We start from the raw sequence: 21816 nt of genomic DNA on the forward strand, positions 1-21816 counted from the left end.
TAGTTTCCCACAGATCCAGCCCTCACTGACCTGTACTCCTTTTTCATGCTTTAGATAAGAGCAATGGAACCTTTCCCTGGATGTATTAATATTACTGAAATTGAACAAGAATTGAACAAGAATTTGAAAGGAGGGTTTGTTTTAATCAAATTTCCATGCCAGCTTAGACTTAAGATCAGCCTACAAACAGTATAAAGTAAGATACATAGATGCCTGTTTCTTGAGATGTGAATGCTCCCTGAAGTTGCTACACACAAACTATGGCAGATAAGTGTGCTACTCAGGCTGCATTTCCCTGTCCTTTACAGAGTAGAGATCATATATCGTAGAGTCTGTATATTTGACTCACAAATAAATGCCACTGCTAGGCAACTTGCTTTTGTTCTTTGGACACACAGTTTGGACTTATTGCATAGCTGATCACCAGCTGAAACGTAAGTCCAACTCTCATTGTAATAGGAGTTGTCCTTTATTGTGGAAACCACAGTAATGCTTCACTCCCATATTAAATTACATTTGGAAGCCTATAGCGAATAGCACCGGAATTTAATTTTGAGGAAATGGATGTGTTGCCTCAGCCCAGTGGGGAACCACAGTAGGATAGTATTAAACATGTTATGGACCAGGGGTCTCCAATCTTAACAGGAAAGGGCCGGAGTGTTTTAGCCCAGCACTAAGACACTTGATTATATTTATCAGGGTCTTGCCTGAAGACCACGATTAATTAATTCGTTGAATCAGGAGTCACGCCTACACCCACGCCAACCCTTTTCGGGTAAAATTTGACACCCCTGTTATAGACTAATGAGATATATGGAAGGCTTGATTGAGTGTCTGTTTGACCCCATCTTGTGCAAGTAAAGCTTCAATGACCCACCATGGATTCTTGTTGACCATCAGTTTATATCCCCCAGATTAATTTGACCTCAGTCCTGGGTGAGCTTGGCTTCACTGGACCATTTTTTCCCCAGAGAGCCTCTTGAATATTACAGCCTGTACTATCCTCTCTGTCTCTCTAATATAAACAGATGTCTCTGCACAGAAAGACAGGCCACCTGCAATCTCGGATGTTTACTAGTAATAAAAAAAGTTGTTTGAACATTCCAAGATGGATAGAGTGTCTTTGGTAGAGAATAGAACAACTTTTAGAACAATCCATTAAAACATTAACGTATTTGGCAAATAAGGGAATACAGTATTGCTATCCCTGACAAGCCTGATATCTGCAGTCATGTTTGAGTGCCAGAAAAAGACAAGACTTTTATCGCTGATTGTTGTACTGTGCGATTCTGAACTTATCATTTAGAACTTGGAAGGTGCCTGTTGTTCCAATGGACCGTTGTACACTATTCACCGAGAACAGGAATTATGGGTGAAAGTGTGGGTTAGCATGAATTGGTATAAAAAGCCCTTATGAATCACAATTAAGTCATTCATCATTAAACTGGCTCTGGGAGCTATTGTTCCCTTTAGGGTGAAGTTTATTAACATTGCTGGGCGATTTCCTGGGGTAGTCAAAAGGGGTTTATTTGTCATAACCAGACAAAATATGTTTTTTAATGGCTTCCTTTTATTACCAGTGCCGTTGGGTTTTTTGCTTAGATTGTTTCAGTATTCTGTATCTCTGTCTTGTGCTCACATACTGTATACAGCAAACTTGCATAAAGTATGCATTCTCAATGGAGACATGGTTCACAATATAAAATGATTCAAAGGACTACATGGAATGGTGCAGTAACACTTACTGACCTTTTCTAGGCATACTTGCTGCTCAAATGGTTAAAACAATTCCCATATGATACAGCTATGAGAGCTTTTGAATAAGCTGTACCAGCTGGATTTCCCTTTCTGGAAGGCATTTGCTTGTGATGTATCAAGTATCCGTCATTAATAACATAGATATTGCCCTCTGAAGTTCTTTTTTGTCCCAGTGTTTACTTTGGTGCGAATATCAAAATAGTCATATTGTTTGAAATCTTGCCAGGCAGGAAGGGATGTAACGTGATATCCAACGAAAGGAACTAAATGTAGAATTGATTTACATCAGGTTGTTTGACGTCCCTTTTTAGCCCCGTTGTGTCTCATTGTTTTTTAAGGAATAAGTAAAACTGAGATTAGACTTGTACAATGTCTTGAATTTGCTATAGACCCTGATATTTAGTATACTCAATTTATGAACACAGCATGCTTTATTTCAGCTCTGCTTTAGCTTTGGAAATCTGTTCTGTTAGTACATGAACTGTTTTTAAATATGTGAATGCCCATCTATGTGCAAAGCTTTATATTCATGGTCCTCAAAATTGGTTAGATATCATTAATAGAATATCTTAACGTCACCAAATTGGTGATGGTTGAAATTGTGACAATGAGTAAATGCACTGTTTTACAATTATTATTATAATGATTTAGTCTATTTTAATAACTTTAGTATGCCATGGTTTAGCCGACTCCTGATTTAGAGATCACAAAGCATATTCTAAGGGGGGTTTTATATGGCTAAATCTTCTCCGGAGACACATAAATTCCTATTCATAATGGTATTATAGTCATATTATGAATATGTCATGTAGCACAATGTCTGATTAATTAATTAACAGTCATTTAAATACTGCGTTAAAAATGTGTTTTGTCTCCAAATTAGCTGATTATAGCTATTGAATTGAAATGACAGTATAGCAACTTTGAAACCTGGCTATCTGCTCCAGGAGAGATGTAGATAGGTTTACCATGTAGGTTTTCCCTTGTATTTGTGTATGAGGTATGATTTTGCAGGGCAAAAAACAAGTCATTAAAGTTCAGGGAGTTGAGGGAACAGGATATATCATTAGTCTAGACCCTAGCGTGACCCTCATGTGACGGAATTGGGTGGAATGTTTTCTTCAAGGGAACACTGCTGGTGTGATGCAACATGAAAGCTCAGCCGATTGGTCGAGCTCATTTCCTCGTTGTTTTCATCGTCCTCGTGATGATTTTACTGGATGGGATGTACTACCAGAGCTGATCGCCAAAGACTTCCCACAATTCCACTGGCTCAACCCCAGGTCATACTAAGCTATACCCTGAGGCCATATAGCAAATACTGTTTCAGTGCACCACTGAACTGGAGCAGAGAGGGAAAAGAGATCATTGGGCTCATTTTAATGTAAGGAAAGGGAGATAAAAGTCAGTTTGGTTGTCTTTTCCTGGCATGCGGTCAAGGTCAGATCATATCAGGTTATCAGCAGCTCAGAGAAGCTTAAGTTTAGGTTTCATCACAGGCTTATACCTGTCTGTTATCACCAGGAAAGACTTTTGCCTTTAGACTCTTATCGTAAGGCTTCACCATTGCAGGGATATGCCATTTGACTCAAAGAACATATACGTTTTCCCTAGGTTTTGCAAAGCACATCAATTTTCTCGACCATTCTTCTACACTGTACATAGTTGAGGCTTCATTTTGTACCACCCAAAGTACCACAGTCACATTTACAAGTATTTTATAAGCCACATAAAATTAAGGATTGATGAAGTATTCAAGTGTAGAGACTTGAAGTGCATGCAGATTGAGCCATTTGCTTCTAGATCATGCCTGTGTTGGTTTTTATCTTGTTTTAGCAATCTATTCCTAATTTAGAAATTGTACCCAGTCCACTGTATTCTCTAGAGTGGAGAACTAGGAGATAAACACAAGGCTATTGCTTGGTCTGGATTCCATTAACAAACCCTGAACATAATGGGTTTGAAGATTAGTTCCGTTGTGTGCACATTTGGTGTTCTCCATACCTTATAGTCTTGTTTTTCTGGGGTTTTTTTTTGCAAGATCCTTTTTTCTGTGTGCTTTTTGGTTTCTTGGTATTTCCTCATCCCACCTCTCCCCGGAGTTGAGTCAAATTTCTGTCTTTGTTTTTTTCTGTTGGTAGTCACGTGAGAAAACAGCAACATTGGAGCAACTTATGCGAGACATGCAAACTGTGCTCTGTGGGTCTGTTTTCTTCTGCGTGTGACGCATCGTCATCGGCAACCCTTGCCAATGTCGTTTGTGGTCATGTTTGGAATCCCGGTATACAGTGCATCTTTCCTTACCAATGAGAGTTTCTAATGGGTTCCATGCATGCTGGGATGCAGTTTGGGACGGGCGCTGCGATTGCTTGGAGGCGTACGCCGAGCACGGAGGATGAGGTAAAGCAGGGCTCGGTCCCAGACGTGTCCCGTTACCCGAAATGGAGTCGAGGGCCAGGAAAACCATGAACTGTCACATTAGATGAACATCTGGGACTCCGTGCCAGCTTTGTGTGGTTTCGCCGACTCCTGCTCCAACTGGCTGGCAATGCATACCTGTCATGATTTAAAATTTAAAAAAGCATGACTCACCCCGGCCTAGTCCTCGAGGAAAGATACTGAAAAGCTGGGCTTAATGTTATCACATCATGCTTTTCAGGCTGTCTTAACTTATTTAAGGATACGTTTACCTACTTAATGTAACATAACACGGGATATAAATTCACAAATCTAGACCATGTGGGTCACGCTTAATTTCAAGCTTATCGAGAGTAGTGCATTTGCGATCGTTCAACTTCATGCGTGAGCGATTGTTGGTAACTTTTTAAGCAAATCTGTCAATAAGAGGGAAAAAAAACACCTGAGGTATTGAGATACTGGCAAAATGTACAGAAATACATGTGTTTACTGATAGCACGAAAGTATTTATCGTACTGTTTGTTTAGAGCGACAGTTTATACATGGTCGTCCTAATCCGGTCTTGAGAAAAGGTTTTCTGTAAATGTGTGTCACTCGGCAACCGCGTTGGAACCCCCTCGCACAACATTCCGAGCCAGTCCCGGTTGCTTTTCCTTTCTTCTCTCTAAAAACCTTGTCTAATTAATTTTGTGTTGCATCAGCCCCCCCTTTGTGTCCAACTCATTACGGTGTGAGCAGAAACCCTGTTCTTTCTCTAGAAAAACCCAGCTTCTATAGGGTCATTGAGAAGTCATGAACAGCAAAATCGTGCGCACTCAAACGGTGAGTTAAATAGCACATTAATTAACATTTGAACTGTAATTGGTGTGGAGTACCAGTAGGAGGCCACGTGATTTATCACTGCTGTAATGGCCTGCCTTTGTACACAAGCTTTTGCTCAATACAGTGTGCCCTGTTGGCTGTTTATTGAAGATGTTTGGAGAATTTAGCTTCGACAAATGAAGGCGCCAAATTGATTTCCTGTGCTGTATAAGGAACCTCGATCCCACAACCCCCCTGTACAAGAGGCATTGTGAAGTCAGCGTTCATAGTCATTTCTGTATATCTCTAATCTCTTGAGCCCTCAGTGGTTCCCCCTTCATGCGCCAAGACAAAGAGAAGTCAAGTGGTTTAGAGGCCAGGAGTCATTCCTCTCACCACCCCAACCAAGCTTCTTCTCACGCTGTGTACATTGTTCCAAGCGTAAAAAAGAATTAGGCTGACATAGAATGTACTGCATGTGAACTGCAAAAGGCAAAAGGAAACAAATTCTTTAAAAAGAAGATTTTATCAATGTTATTAAAGGCTGGTTGGCAAAAACACACCAAAAAAATCAAATGTTTGTCTGTAGCATACTGACAGGGTTTGTTCTGAACGTCACACGGTGTTGCAGTGTTTTTTCAAAGGGTCTTTTCAAAAAAGGGTCTTTTTTTAAAAAAAAAGAGGTTGTAGTGATTTGAGCGCCCTGTTCGTGCAGAAGAGAAAACCCTTGGCTCACAAAGGGAACGGCATGTTATATAATTGCAACTCTAAATGTTCTTGTGTTAAGTCCAGAGTTAATTAAGCAGCCAATGCTCAGAGACCACACGTTGGGCCGTGTTTGCGGTTTTGCCCCCGCAGTGTTCCAGACCATAAAATTAGGACGCTGTGCAAACACGCAAAGTACCAACATTGCCGTCGGGGGTTCTGCCATAATTTTCAAACGTCTCTCGGAGGAATGATTTCACTGGAGAAAGAAAACTAATCAAGCTGTGGAGAAGAAACACAAAATGGATGCCTACCTGCTGAGGACTGTCTGGATCGATGACTAGCTTGATTTATGAGAATGTTTGAACTTAAACCGGCTAAGTTTGTTTCTCTTATTCTGTAACTTATCCCAGCAATTTTCTGCTTTGTACTTTTGTAGTATCCTCTTATATTTGAGTGGGAAATAATTCATCTATTTGTTGTAATCATTATGTTTACTTACTGTTTCCTTACTGTGTTAAATAAGAGATAGCTTATGGCTCCCAGGAGGACATTCTAAAAACGGAAACATGACGATGAACCTGAAAAGTTGTCACGGTGAACAGACGATAAAGATTAGACAGGCTGTCTAAAGAGGGTGGGGTTGGACTAGAAACAGGGGTGAAATGAAATGGAATAATATGAGCCATTAAGCAAATAATTAAACGTCCTTTTGAAGACGGGATGTGTCTCGTAGACAGTCCTGAGTGCTGTGGGAAGAAGAGAGCAGGTGGACAGAGCCTTCATCCAGGCTTCTTTAATACCGCCATTCCTTGCGGCGAGGATGAAACCTACCGACCGCTGCTTAGAGAGGATCGCTCCCCCTACAAGTCAATTCCCACCTCAGCGTGAGGCGCTCTTTGAACTCGGCTTCAGAAAAGCGAAGCTAAATCAGAGGGAGCCGGACGGGCTTCGCTGGCATTTCGGCGGCTCCGTTCCCGGGCTACGGGCCCGTTCCTTTGTCCCGCCGCCCTCCTGCCTCCGGGCGCCGATAAACCCGACGACAAGGCCTGCTGCGGTGGGTCACCCTGGGGTTTGATTGGCCCGGTCCTGACGAACCGTCGAGACTCTCAGTTATTCACGTGCGTGCCCCAATAATTCTGTGATGGCATTGTCTGAATTGTGTATAAAGGTTAGCCCTGAAACAGGAAATTAAAGCGAGCCTCTCGTCTCGTCAAGAAGGAAGGATCGTGCATTGTGCTTTCTACAGAATATACAGTTTTTTTTTATGGGGATGGTAATGAAAACCGATCCCGCCTTCTGTATTTTCTTCATTCCGCTCCGATGGGAAAGCTCCAGGTTCCTCAGGCCTCTGGACAATGCGCCAGGCATGAATCATTCCCACCAAAACAACCGGAGCCGAGACGTCCTCCAGGAAAACCGGACACCTTGCCGGAGATCGCACCCTTCGGGTTGCCATCTCGAGGCAGGAAGCTCCGCGCCTGCCACCGTAAACAGAATTTGATGCGGCCGGTCCGTGCCAGAATGCGGGGAACCTGGAGCAGTAACAAAACTGAGTTTTTTTTATTGTTTTTTTTTAAAGGGTTTTTCATTTTACTGTTACTGTTCCTCCCTCTTGGTCTCTGAAATAAAAAATTTTAAAAATCTGGCCCGGAGGTAAAATAACCGGTTGTCAATATTATCTGTGTGCATTTCAATTACGCACACTTCTAATGTCTGTGCTGTTGAAAAAAATGCTAATGCTAAATTTGTGCCTTGTTTCAGAAATCTCTGTGGAAGGAAACAGTGAATTTTTTTTTTAACCCAGAGCACGGGTGGTATGGGTTTTTGTTTTTATTTAATTTGATGAGATGCTGTGACAGGAATGTATGTTTATTATCGGATACAGAAAGCTGAAAACCAGAGAGGGTCACAACCCCATATGGAAGTGGGAGATTAGCTCTGGAATGCAGACACGAAGCCAAATGCATTGCATTGAAAACTTTGCTCTCGACTATTCATTTCAACAAGATGTATGGCCCTGCTATCTCACCCCAGGAAATGATTCTGCTCTCACCACTATTATTATTAATTATGGTTAAGTTGTTCACCATTATTGTTTGCTGTAGAAGGGAGATCAAAACAGTACAACAGTATTCACCACAAACAGGGTTCCCAAACCAATAACTGGTGATAACTAATTTGGTGGCGTTGTATGGGAAGCTGTCATTTACAGAATGACACACACGTACAAATGGCTTTGATCTGTATATAATTTTTTATGGAAATTCAAGGCCAAAGAAGGTTGCATTAGCATTTAATGTTGTTACGCAGACAATGAGAACTGCATGTTGATGTCTCCCACTGCTAGACTACGTTTATTGGTACCCAAAGTACAAGTTAATGCTCTGTTAAATGAGAGCGTGACTCAAGAGTTTGGTGCAATCCCATAATGTGCTCCAGATGACACACACGCGTCACTGTAGGCGCTGGAATAACAAAGGAAAAACAACATCGTCTGACGTCTTTTCTGGTGCTAGCTGTGGACCGATCTTAGAAGAGTGAATGGAGTGGCTTTTCAAAGGGATTGATTACATAATCAGACTAAATATGTAATATGTGTGGAATAGATTTTTTGACATATAAATGATCAATGAAGCATTTTATTTGATATATTGTTTTAAGCAGTTCATTCATTATTTTGTCATTATCATTTGGACTTCAGCCGTGTGCCGATAACAGTATTTTAAACAGACATTTCCCTTGGCTGTCAGTATCGCTATAAAATTCAGTCCGGTTTTCGGTTGGGCCCAGTTTTGGCCGGACCCGTGGAGCTGAATCAAAGGGAGGCCCGCATCCATGGGCCCGACGTCTCGGCTGGCCTCTCCGCGACAGAGCTCTCTTTGTAGGTTGACCCATTGGCAGACGCTCTCCCCCCCCAAAAACCTCTGTTCCTGCATGCCTGGTGTGGGCGGGCGGGATCACGTGATAACGCAGTGGCGTGGGATGCCAGAGGCTCTGTGCTGTGGAAGCCAGAAGAAGGGCGGCCCTCTTTGCTCTCAGTGAAACAAGACGGCCATAGATCCCGCTCCGCTGCATGGCGCTCAGCTGGGGGACGAGCTGTCCGTGCCGTCAGCGACCGCTCGTGCGATTGCAAAAACACTCACTGTGACATCATCGGCCAGTAATGGGGTCAGGATGAATCACTGTGTTTTTTACCCACGGGCCGAGATTGCCGCCCAGGAAAAAGAATGATATATCGGAAAAAGAAAGGACGCTGGGCGTAGAGTCACATGGGTCTTTAACGAGATCTTCAGGTGCAGCAGCATCGGGGGACCTGCTTTTAATCAAGCCCAATGACAATTGTTCTTTTTCCTATCTTTCTTTTCCAAATTGTGCTGACTACACCTTGTTGATGTGAACTACTTGAAATATTTCTATCTTGCAGATGCAATGAGCAGACCTATGAGAGATCACCCAGTTAGGCAGGTCTTAGCAGCCAAATTTTAGAGGAGGGACCAATGAATGTCTGGCGTGAAATATTGTTCTAAAAAAATTCAGAGCCCCATCCACAGCCAAACTCAAAGCCCATCCATAGCTCCTAAAGGCATGCACTAGGCATTGATCTGCATGGTTCTTATTTGCCATGATGTGCATTTATCACGCTTATGCAATGCCAGTAGATGAGATTATGGTGACTGTTGGCCTGACAGTTGTCCACAAACATGCAGTTGTATATTAAGAGTGAGAGTAATAGGGAATAAGAGAGCATGTTATTCCACTGAGTCTGAAGGAGCTATTTGTGGCTTTGTGGTTTTGGAATTTAATTATCAGGCAATGTTTCTGTTCCATGTCATTGTTAACTTCTGTTTACTTCAGCATGATGCTACCCGAAACGGTAATCGTTTGACATGACGTGGGTGAATCATAAAGGTTGTATGAGTCTGCAGTCGCACACACATCTTTAGATGGTGTTGGGCTTATGACTTATTTTCTCAGCAGACCTTTTTATCTGTAGGAGCTTGCCGTGTTTTCAATTTTGCATCCGACTCACTCCAAAACCCAATTATGTTGTTTTTAAAGTGCCGTGCCCTCCTGCAGAGCTAACATGGAACCATAATTCACAGCTATTACTTCACATTCCTTCAGCAGACACAGAAGATTATACATTGTGACTTAAAATGTTAGAGATATTCATCAGGCGTGGGGTTGCCATGCTTTAACCATTACGCCACATTATTCAATTATTACCCACATCATTCATCCCATGTCAGCTGTCCTTGTGTATTTCCCATTGGAATCAATCCTGGTTCCTGTGAACTCCTGTTGTTTGTGGTTTTAATTCGACGAAAACAATGACCATGACGACATGCGTGCAAAGTTGTTTACACTGTAGCATTCCAGCAGTGCCTTCTGGGTGATTTCGCCACATTTTGAACAACCCCTCCTTTAATAATGGGCACAGACACTCAATAAACAGTGTGTGTGTGTGTGTGTGTGTGTGTCCCACGTGAATAATATATTACAAATGAATATGTTGCCAGGACCCTGTTCTGAGGATAAATGTTGATTAAAAAAGTGCAAAAAGCAGCTGGGGAATGCATGGAGAATTACTATATCAGCAGATTAATGCAGTCATGTTACAGGAGTGTAAACACAATGGCGCGGCATGACCCTCATGGACATCGCCTGTCAGCCAACCAGCGTGTAATCAGAATTCCTCAAGCAATGGTCACCAAGAGCTTAAAGGAATACGAATTCACATTCTTCATATTCATATTTCACAATGTTAGTAATAAAAAGTACATTTGGCGTAAGAGATATTAAGATTAAGTGATTTAAACACCCAGGTTGTTTTTGACTCCGTGGCCTAAGGTCTCTCATGGTATTAAATACAACATGTCTGGATTACTGTCGCTGCTACCCACTGCAATGCTGCTAACAGTGACATTAGTCCTCTGCTGGGGACCCTATGGGATGGCTAAAAGTGTAGTATGGGACTGCACAAACCCTTATAATGACCCTCTCTCTCTCTAGCATTTCATTTGGTCTTCATAGTTAATGATGAGGGCGGCACATTTTAAGATTGCAACGAAGGGCCCAAGGTCACAAATTGTGTATTGTGAGCCTGTGAGAGAGATGTGAAATAACTCAGCCAAGGCATGATATTGTGGCACCCCCTCCAGCTCCAGAGAGAGAGAGAGAGAGAGAGAGAGAGGGAGAGAGTGGGTGAGAGAGAGAAAGAGAAAGAATGAGAGACAGAGAGAGACAGAGACGGGGGTTACTCTTTTTCTTTCCCCCCTCATTTCTTGGTTGTAGGGGCCTGTATGTCTCATTACTTTTGCAACAGTAGTTTACTTGTCTTGCAGATAAAGCGCATTTGAATTTAAGAGACGGACAGAGTGAGAGAGAGATGTCTGTGTATGGGAGAGAGATATGATATCTATGTGATATCGCAGTAGTTATGTCATATTCATGTCATGCTAATGTATCGAATTGTAATTGAATTGAGAGATATCTAGAAAGTGAAAGAAAGAAAAAGTATGCTTGAGAGGGACAGAGAGAGAGAGACTGAGAGGGAGAGAGAGAGAGAGAGAGTGCGGACATTTCATGCCACTGCAGCAGCGCCTCCTTCTGGAATAAATGAGTCACTGGAGGACGCGGTTCCAGTTAACGGCATGGCGCACGCGCGGCGGCCTGTGTACACTGACCTCCTCGCAGCACGGGACTCGACCGCCATCGAAAACCGCCAAGGCCCTCCCAGCCCACGCAGGTGCTCTGCACCACTGCACCACTGTCAGCCTGCCAGGGCCTCCATCTTTACTTGTGTTTATTGTTCATACGTGCCCCTCGTTAACTGAGCAAACGGTCCTCCGCCAAAGCGTTCCCAGTTGCACAGGCAATTAACATTTTCCCACACACCCCCCCTCCCCCTCCCCAAAAAACATACACAGGGTTGTCCAATTATCTGTGGAGTAGTTGGCAGCCTGTCCAAATCTTGATGTTTATTTATTTACTGTCTGATCCAGGTCATTATATGTGTGTGCCACATTGATTCCTGGGTAGGTTGAGCTTTTGTGGGTGTTTGTGTACAGGCTGAGGAGGTCACCTCCACAGAGGTTTGTGTAGGTAGCTTGGGTTAATAATAGGGTGTCTTACAGAGACTCAAGCCCTGGCCACAGCTAAGCCATAGATGGAGGCAGCTACATTTCTTATGTCTAAATTCCTTGCTGACAAGCATACAAGCATGCATGTAAGAAAATCGGAGAAGGCCATTTTTTTTTGCGAATGGCTCGTTAGCCGGAGAGACGCCGGGGAATAATCAGGACCATGTTCAGGTGGGACGTGAAACTAAATAACAGGAAAAAGGAGGGCGGCTGGGCCCACATTTTTCACCCCGTTCCCGAACAGTGGGAGAGCAGCATCTGGTCCGGGACGCGCAGCCGACTCGCACCTGGAGCCGGAGCTCGGCTTGCACCGTGACACGCCGCAAGGACCCCGAGTGCCAGGACAGCAAGATGTTTCGGGAATACGGAGAAAAAGGACCACAGGCACGGGGGATATCTGCTTTCACACGGAGAGCCCATCTGTTTCGGGCTGCGCGTGAGAACGTCGCTTCGAAAGCAGTCGTCGCCTTTCGCGCGGTTTTTGCTCGTGGTCGTAACGCCTGTGCGCAATTAAACTTTTTTAGTCGCGTGTCAAGAGATGCAGGACCAATGCAAGGGTATGCCCTGGTGATCCTCATTCATGCTAAATGGGGATAATCAATGTTTCCTGAAGTTTGCAGCAGGTTTCCTGAGAGTTCAGGTTGTCTCCAACAATGATGGATAGAACATTAAATGAGTGCTGACCTTTACCGACATGGTATTTGTTCTCTTCCAAGAATCCAGATCTTTCCCTCTGCTTAATTTGCCCTGTTGGGAGAAAAAAAAAATCCATCTGTTTGATGTGGTTTTTGGCACAAACTCCACTCGGTTTTAAACTCATTTTAGAGTGTAGTTCTCTGGTCCCAGAACTCTGATTAAAAACAATTAATAACAACTTGTCTTATCTGTAGTCTTATAGCTTGAGATAGAGGTGAATGTGCCGGAAAGTAACACGGTGGCCTGTTTTGCATTTCAGTGCAGTTTTCTATACAGTTTACAGTATAACCAGCCAGTGAGAATCTGAGTTTTTCCTTAAAGGTTGTTTTTTTCTCATCATATGGAAACAATCTAGTGAGAAATAGTTCATACAACACATATATCAATAGGTAAAGAAGGTATGGACAGAAATGATCACTGAGGTGGGAGTCATTTCCTTTTGTTTCCTCTGCACTTATTCTTTTACTTAGTTTGAGAAACCTTACATGTTTTTTTGACAAAAGGGTCTCGTGAAAGTATATCGCTGAATGGCGTCACCACTGAAGGGGGAGTATTTTGTTACGAACTGTCTTCTGCCAACTTTTTTTTTTTTTTTGCCTTACCACACAACTTTTCTATAGCTGAGCACGAAACTGAAAAGCCATGTGTCCTAAGAGAGTCGCAAGTATGAAACAGATTGAAATGTTTCCCGTACAACAGCAGAATATTTTGACAACAGAAGTCTCCTCCAGTGAGACCGGGCTTTACCACAAAGAACAGTGCCCATAACTGTTGGAACTATAAAAAAACAGATTTCAGTCATGTTGAAAAAGTTAAATGTTGCTTAAAGTTCTTTGTCGTCGAAGTTCTTTGCAGGCTAGAATCATTACAGATCCGTTGTAATTAACTTGAAAAAGTTGTGGAATGCAGATCAACATCATGATGAAAATTTGAAACAGATTTAACAGATTTTTACAGATTTAAGATTTCATAATTAACTTTTTACCATGCAATAAACTGGTTGGTGTTTGGATAATGGTGTGAGAGAAAGCATACATTCTGTAAAATCATGTGTGATATTTATGGAACTAAACATGCTCTTAGCTATCATAATAACTTAGCTGCATGTCAGCTCAGTCCCACTGGACCAGACCAGTTTTGGTTAGTATACGCTGTTTATGAAGTGGGTAATCCCTGGACGTTCACCTTTTGCCTATGCACTCTGTATCTCTGTTGTACCTCCAATTGTCATTGCATATGAAAATAATGACAACTAAAACTCAACCGCTTCATCTTCTGACCCTTCAGTTTCCAGGTCACAGGCATCTTCGGAGAAGCAGGAAGCCATGATCGAGAACGTGACTCAAATGGGCGAGAGGTACCGGGAGCTGCAGCAGTCCGTGGGCCAGCTCTCCGGCCAGACCGACGTGCTGGAGAACATCTGGAAGCTGGAGAACCTCTTTCAGAACCACTCTCAGACGCTGGTGCAGCTGGACCTGGCGCTGCGCAGGCTGGAGCAGGACGTGCGCGGCCTGCAGGCCCGGTCCGAGGAGACGGCCGGCTCGGTGTCGCGGCTCTCCGAGCGCGTGGGGGGTGCGGACGCCCCCCCCGGCCGGCAAAACGCCAGCAGCCTGAGCGAGGGCCTGGCGCACGCCGTCACCTCCCTGGAGACGCAGGACGCCCTGCTGAGGGAGACGTCCAGCCAGGTGGGCGGCCTCAGGGACAGGCTGGAGGACATCGGCTGGACCATCAACCGGACCTTCTACAGCGACATCAGCATCCACCACCTGAAGATCCAGGACCTGCAGGTCCAGATCAGCAACGTGACGCAGAACGCCAGGACTATGAGGGTGGCGCAGGTCCACATGGAGGAGCAGCTGAGGAACGAGATCGAGATCCTGAACACCATCACCGAGGACCTGAGACTGAAGGACTGGCAGCAGTCTGTGGCTCTGAAGAACCTCACTCTCATAGAAGGTGCTCTCTAGCCTGCAGAACTGTCTTTTATCAACAGACATTATACAGTACATACATTACAATACATTACCAAGACAGTCATTATTCAGCTGACTGTTCATTCATTATTGCCCTTGAACTAAAGGAAGAGTAGACATGATATATTTAAAGTTCAATATTAAGAGTTAAGATGCTTTCACGTTTGTATGCACATTTGTCAGTTTATTTATGGAAAAATCCAAAGAGGGCAGTTGTCTACATTTCAGAACATGAATGTTTAGTTCTTGTCTACTTTAGAACTACTTTTTTCCTTTTTCTGACAATGCTTACAGAGTCACAGAAGGCAGATCTGCTGTCCTGAACTGGAATGTCTGAACTGCTGTAGAAAAATCTGTGGTGTACTGTTAGGGCGAGTCACAGCGAGAATAGTTAATATATGGCTGTATAGTCATATATAGCCCTTGTGCCAAATTAGGAACTTTGTGTTTAAATTCAGTATTTTTGGGGTGCAGGAATGATTATCTATTCAGGCTCGAACCAGTTGCCAGATAATTTTAGCTACTTCCAAACCACAGAACTGAGCCTTGTCATTATTTCCAGTGAACATCACATTTGTTTTTCATTAAGCAGTGCTTTGGCCAGCGAACGTGCACACCTCACAGTGGTACTGTAACTTGTGTTACTGGTGTCGTGCCTCTCCCTGTTCAAATGGCGTTTGCTTATATTTCATACCTTCCAATTTGGACAGGGCGGACTGCTGCTAGTTCAAGCGAAAAATACATTCTAAAAGTGCATTTTTAGATCTAAAGACACATTTTAAAATTGCAGCTAATATTGGGAGAGTTTAAACATGGAAGCAGCACAATTGTAGGGCCTCTTATCTTGATTAAATGTAACGACGTCCGGGAAGACATGTTTGCTTTTCTAAGTCAGTCTTTACCACAACCTCTCAAATTCTCTGTTCGCAGCCATTTCATTTCACAGTAATTTCAGAGAGATCAAAAAGCCTTGGTAACCAAAGTATTTTTGAGATGTTATATTTTTTTTAAAAACCCTCACTGTTTATACTGAACTTCCTATTCCATATTGGAAACAGCCCAGGAAAATACTATACAGTCCGTCAAATTGTAATTGGATTAATAGTTTGTCCATAGTGAAAAAATATATGTGGTTTCCACCACAACTTAGCCCTATGTTAGCCCTATGTAAGTTATGTTTTCCAGAACTTGTTAATCAGGTTTATTTCAGTTTATCTAAACTTGCTTTGGGGGTCAAGTTTTTTTTAACATGAGGACAACATAGGTATGAGTGTGTGTGCTCTGTGATGGGTGTATTGCCTTTCACCCAGTGCATGCTGGAATAAGCTCCTGCCCCCTTCCCCAGACCAGGAATAAGCAGTGTAGATGGATGGACAACTTACTGTCTGAATACATAGCTTTCAACTGCACAAGTTATACATGTGTTTTCAGAATTAAGATATCTTAATTGAAGTATCAATAACATGTCTGTGGTATTGATTCATAGCTCTGGTTTGAGCTACAAGCCATGTGATTGATTTGCCAAATTAATTATCCTCTTATTTTTTTTAATTTGACCTATGAGGACAGAGAATGTTCAATGTTCAATACATGATAAAGAAAGGCCTGTGTCGCTGAGAATGTACCTCTTGGCTAATGTGCCTTCGATTGTCTGGGGCTATTCTGAAATACATTAGCTCACTGGCCGACCGCCACGTTGAGTTTATTCCATTTTAGACTACACATCGCAGAGCCAAAAAGGTTTAAGAAATATTCAGCGCAATCGAAGGATTCAAATTGATGTCAGAGATCCCCACAGAGGAAGTCTGTCCGACTCAGTTGGGCTTGAGGAAAAGCAATGGGCCAGGAGCTCCAGCACCTGACGTAGGCCCGCAAGCTCGGAAGTAAAATGATGGCATGCTGAACAATGGCCAATTCAAATCACTGCTTATTTTCCCTTTCCCCTTTCATACATAGGTGGCTGGCACAGCCTCACAAGCCAATAACAAAAGCAAGATTAAAAAAAAAAAAAAGACACAACTGCAAAATTCCTCCTAAATAGATCTTTCAGAAAGGCGTACTTGCCATCCATGGTCAAAAAGAGAGAGACACTGCAATGGTGAATATATGCATTTCTGCAAACAAGGAAATATGCATTCTTTAGAGCCATTTGCCAAGGTTTGTTGTTAAGCCTTCACACTTTAACAAATAAATCCAATTGTCTGCTAAACTGGTATGGGAAGAATGCAGAATGAGACACCTATTGGGTAGAGTCTCACTTTTTAATCTCTAAGCCTGACGCTTTTAAAAGTAGGATTAAGCCCAAGTCAGTTATATTACTACATGACGTTTCTTTTGGCAGATGTTCTTGTCCTGCTTACAATGTAAGAGTACATAAGTGCATTAATTCAAGCTTTATACTTGTACACGTCCCAGAGTCTACGCAGTGTTCCATTAATTCAGTATTCAGCACCACACCCTCTGGTTTATGAATAGCTCATATTAATAAGAACCGGGTTTCTCTTATTTTTACACAGCAAATCGACAACAGCCCTAGAAAAGTTCTCTATCAGTAGATCTGTGCCTCCTTGGCTCCACGATATCCAAATGCTCCTCATTGTAGTGAGCCCAATCGAAAAACAAACGCAGTGAGGTCTGGTCAGCTGAAGCCAAGTACAAGAGACGGCTGGGGGTGTCCCTTTAATATCTGCTCTGCAGGAGTCTGATCTTTTCCTGAAGCTCAGCTCTGTGGTCAATAGTGATGCAGTTTGGTTGAGTGTCACACACCCAGAAAATGGCAATGTAGTCTGGCATCACTTTTCGAAAAAACACTCCATGGAACATTTTGTTCTAGCAGTGAGGTTTTCTTTATCCTTTCACTGTTGAATCACTAAAAAAATGTCTCTCTCTCTCCTGTTTGTCATCAAGGGCCTCCGGGACCAAAGGGTGAAAAGGGAGATGTGGGGCCCCTAGGGGACCCAGGATTACCTGGCCTGCCCGGGATTGCAGGTAACTGTCATTTCTACATTTGGTCCACCTTAGTGATGTCTGAGTAAATCGATGTATAACAAAAAAATCACTGTGCTCACCTTCACTTGGTTTGGTGCATTAAAACCAATAAAACAAGTTCAAATGAAGAAGTGAAATGATTCACACACACAAAATTGATTTTTCAAGCTTTTAAAATTCACCTTGTGTGGTTTTTAACATTGTTTTGCAAATGCAGAGTACAAGTCTTCCTGCAGGCGTGTACTCTGCGTTTGCAAAACAAACAAAAAAAACTATAGAAGGTGAACTTGACCTGCTTATACTTCAAGATGATGAGGCCCTCCCCGAAGGGTCACAAGTCAGGAAAGAATATTAGACTCCTCTCCCCAAAGATGGGATGTGGTCATACGCTCTGTGTAAAGTTCCATCCCTCCAAACATTTTTTTTGGATTGTTCCGGTGAATTACTTTTGAAAGCCATTGCCAAAGTGTAAAAAAAACAGCAACCATAATCTTTTAAACTATGATGTTTCCCTGTTTGCTCATAATATCTCATGAAGCAGCAAAGCTCCAGTTCATCTTAGACTGGTGACATGTAGCATCACTCCAACAGTCAGCATTTCGTAGGAGGTCTGCTAACATTTGACAACATTCATATCGTGGGAACTCATTTACGGTAGTTCTCTGTAAGACAGTTGCAACGGTTTGCGTGTTTGTTATTTAGCACCAGATACAGCATATAAAACTTTGTATGAAAGCAATTGTGATGTATCGGTGTTGCTCGTTGTCAGGGTTCCCCGGGGAAAAAGGAATCCAAGGTCCACGTGGTCTAAAGGGCCCAGCCGGAAACGGCGGACTCCCCGGGACCAAAGGTGAAATGGGACCCAGAGGGCCAAAAGGTACGCTTTACATTACAAGCAGGCTCCTATTGTGTCATGTACGTGACTCTAGAGTCCACTGAGTCCGCCCACCTTCCACATCCACTTCCCTGACCCTGCTGTGATAGAACACAGGGTTGGAGGCCATTCCATTTCAATTCAGTCACTTATCAGGAAATTGTCTGAAATGGAATCCATTTAATGAATAATCCTCATAGAATGTTTATGGACATTTCTCAATTCATTAATGGAACTTCAATTAATTGCCTGAACCAAACTGAAATGAAAGTGACCCATGCTGTGACAGTGTGCTGCTGGTGCTGCATGCTCTTCGTAGACATATACACATTGGTAGGTGGACAATATGGAGGGTTAAGGTGCTCTTGTAGTATTTTTTATATTTTTTGTTTTTACATACTGTATTTTGTATTGTGTACTGTGATTGTTCCTTTAAGGTATGAAATGGAAACCGAATGAATTCCCCTAAAATAGAATCATGAAGCATCATTTAACTTGGCTTGGCATCCCAATCAAGCATTGACTTGTGTTGGTTTTTTTTCTGGAACACCAACATCAATCATTCCTCTCAGGCAGCCTGACCTACTGCACTGATTCAGTGTTGTGTTTTTTCGGGTGAAGAATGTACGGAAAGCTACTCACCAAGCTTCTGATAGCACGTAACACGAAAATACCTTGGATATTTATCAAACCATTACTTGGGAGACATCTAATGTTTGTCCTCTCTCTCAAATGGTTCAAAGCGGTGCGCCTAAGCTGATTTTGTGATGGTTGTAACTCAGTACAATGGATCTTTTGTGTTTTTCATGGACCCCGAGCGTGTTTAACATGCAGCTGGTGTGGATCAGTTTAGTTTGGCCGAGCTGTCACTTGGTGAAGTCCCAACCCCCCTTGAGTGAACAACGCTGAGCTTGGATAAGGTTCTGCAGCTCGATGCATCTGCAGCCCATCCCGGTTGATCTATACCGAATCCCGCAGATTAAAACTCAGGAAAAAGAGGCTTAAAACAAGAGCGATTAAAACAACAAAGTCTTTCCGCCTTTCCGTGAAGCCTATTAGCCTCCCTAAAGCCCTTCAGTGGAAACCGAAAGATTTGGTGCCACTTCTAAAATACCTCTCCAAACAGTCATTTTGTTTCCTTTCCTGTGATGTATTTTAAGAATGGGTATTTGTAAAATGTATCCCGACCACTGTTCACATTGTGAACAGAGGATGTGGTCTACCGGCTACAAGACCAAGCAATTGGTGGTTCTTCTTGGGTGCCACGTCTCGTGGGTTAGTTCCGGTTTTAGAAAGGAGACATACTAATTACATCCCCAGTTAAATAACAGCCTATTGAAATGTCCATGAATATCACTTTATGGCAACACCAGCTGTCATAAAAAAACATTGTCGACAAAAGCAGTGCATTGCGCCACATTCTGAGGTTTTGGAAGGGTTGGCAGTGTGGTGTAGTGGTTAGAGAGATGAACTTGTAACCAGAAGAGCACACTTGGGCAAGGTACCTAGCTCAAATGTCTTCGGCAAATGCCAGCTGTGCAAATGCATGTGTAAAATATGTTACGAAAGCTTCCTGAGACAAAGTAATCTGCCAGTCTAGTAGACAATGTACTCAAATGACTGGCCAGGGAAGAGGAATTCAGAGAATTCAGTGGGAAGTGTGTGCTTCAGAACCTGAATAAAGACCCACTACTTGGTGAAACAAGAGAGCATTCATGTCTGTACACAGATGCACAGACCAGGGAAAAGAGGCGCAGGTCATGACTTGGCCTGCGCCATAAAGCCAAGTGACTTTTGAGCCTTTTTAGCTTTTGAGATCCTCTGTAGTGCTTTACCTCCATATTGTACCAGGAAACCTGACTGTAGCACTGGTTACGAGGCTATTTATCTTAACTGAAAAATGATCTTAAGAGTGTAAGGCTATGAATGAGGATATGTAAAAAGTAATGACTGCCATATGCTATTACATTTTTATAATTATGGCACAACGTATTGTTTTCCTTTGATAAAGGCCAGCAACAAAGATACGGATACAGGTCATTGAGACTGGAATGCATCTGTTATCTATTACAGTGGGTAGATATGTCAAGGTATTGTGGAAAAAGCTAAGAAAAATTAAATGTTTGGGTGGTATAATTGATGTCATTTATTAATATTTAAATAACCATTTAAACAAAACATGTTTTATTTTGAAACTCTGGCAACTACATGCATATATTTTTCTTGGTATACTACTGCACTTTGTAAAAGACAAAACAATGATCTTGTTAAACAATGATCTAACTTGTTGAAAGTTCAGCCCAATTAAATGTGCCAGCATTCTGATTAATTCATTTTTCACATTAAGCCCAGAATTAAATCTCTGGAAAACTTTACTTCTCTTCCACTGCAGGACGTGATATTTATAGTAAACTGTAAGACTCTTCCAAGTGAACTATAATAATCAGTAAGAATAATGCACAACCACACAATCACACACCCTCATTGTGATATTTAATCAACATAAAACTGACTGTTAAACTGTAAAAGAAATGTTGGTGAGTGACTGCTTTGAAAGCTCACTGGGATTCAGTCCTGATAGGTTCTGTGTTAAATTGCCCATGGCCCAGCTCAATGGCTGAGTCTGCCCTTTGTCTATGGAGAATATGATATCATGACCCCGATGAAGGGTGTGATGTGTTCTCTTGGAGAACAAGATCAGCTGCCCATATTTTACTGCCCGTACTGAAGGGAACACTGTAGTTTTTGTAAAATGATCATTACACAAGTCTAATTAAGTGTTTTTTTTTTGTTTTGTTTTTGTTTGTTTTCTCAAAACATTTGAAAAGTAGCACTAAAGGAAGTGTCTAGTCTGTGGTCAAGACTTTGAACCTCAGAAGACAGATTTTTAGATTCCTGCTTTGCCCAGCCAAACCTTATTTGGGGTTTGTTTTGTTATATTTAGAATAATACTGGGGAAGTTTATGTGTATGTGTGTGTGTGTGTGTGTGTGTGTTTGTGTGCATGTATTGGTATGTGCATGTGTGTATTCAAAGAAGTCTCTCTTCAGTGCCCCTTTCCTCTTGCAAAGGAATATCATTGACTTACAGAAAAAGTGTGCCAATATAAATTCGGTAGAAATGGATTTTGAAAAGGCTAACTCAATATATATTTACAACATATGTACTCAACGGCCAGTAAGTAGAGTGCATGTTTGAAGGGGAATTGACTGTACCATATGGCAATTATGTTGTAATTGACAAATATGAAGCATAATGACAAGGAAATAACATTCCATTTGTGGTTCCCTCGGTGAATATCACAGTGATAAAATGCTATATTTAGGAAATTGAATTTTGAGTTGTACAAGTGCTTCCCCTAATTTAACACTTGAGGTTGGTAGGTTTAGCTTTTTTCTCAGTGTGAGGGTGACTGCATTAGTTTATATTATATTACGGTAACCTTGAATGTAGCCCTT

The 21816-nt window shown here is 42.3% G+C and overlaps 1 protein-coding gene across 2 annotated transcripts in view; it reads left to right on the forward strand.

The window, feature by feature from the left end:
- Nucleotides 1–21816, forward strand: part of scara5 (scavenger receptor class A, member 5 (putative)) — a 43637-nt gene that overhangs the window by 10642 nt on the left and 11179 nt on the right. For both annotated transcript variants that reach the window (XM_064340384.1, XM_064340385.1), the window contains exons 4-6: nucleotides 13812–14480; nucleotides 17405–17485; nucleotides 18255–18362. In XM_064340384.1, coding sequence (XP_064196454.1) covers nucleotides 13812–14480; nucleotides 17405–17485; nucleotides 18255–18362 — 858 coding nt within the window. The remainder of the gene's footprint in view (nucleotides 1–13811; nucleotides 14481–17404; nucleotides 17486–18254; nucleotides 18363–21816) is intronic.

Source organism: Anguilla rostrata, chromosome 6, assembly GCF_018555375.3.
Source record: "Anguilla rostrata isolate EN2019 chromosome 6, ASM1855537v3, whole genome shotgun sequence".
Lineage (NCBI taxonomy): Eukaryota > Metazoa > Chordata > Actinopteri > Anguilliformes > Anguillidae > Anguilla > Anguilla rostrata.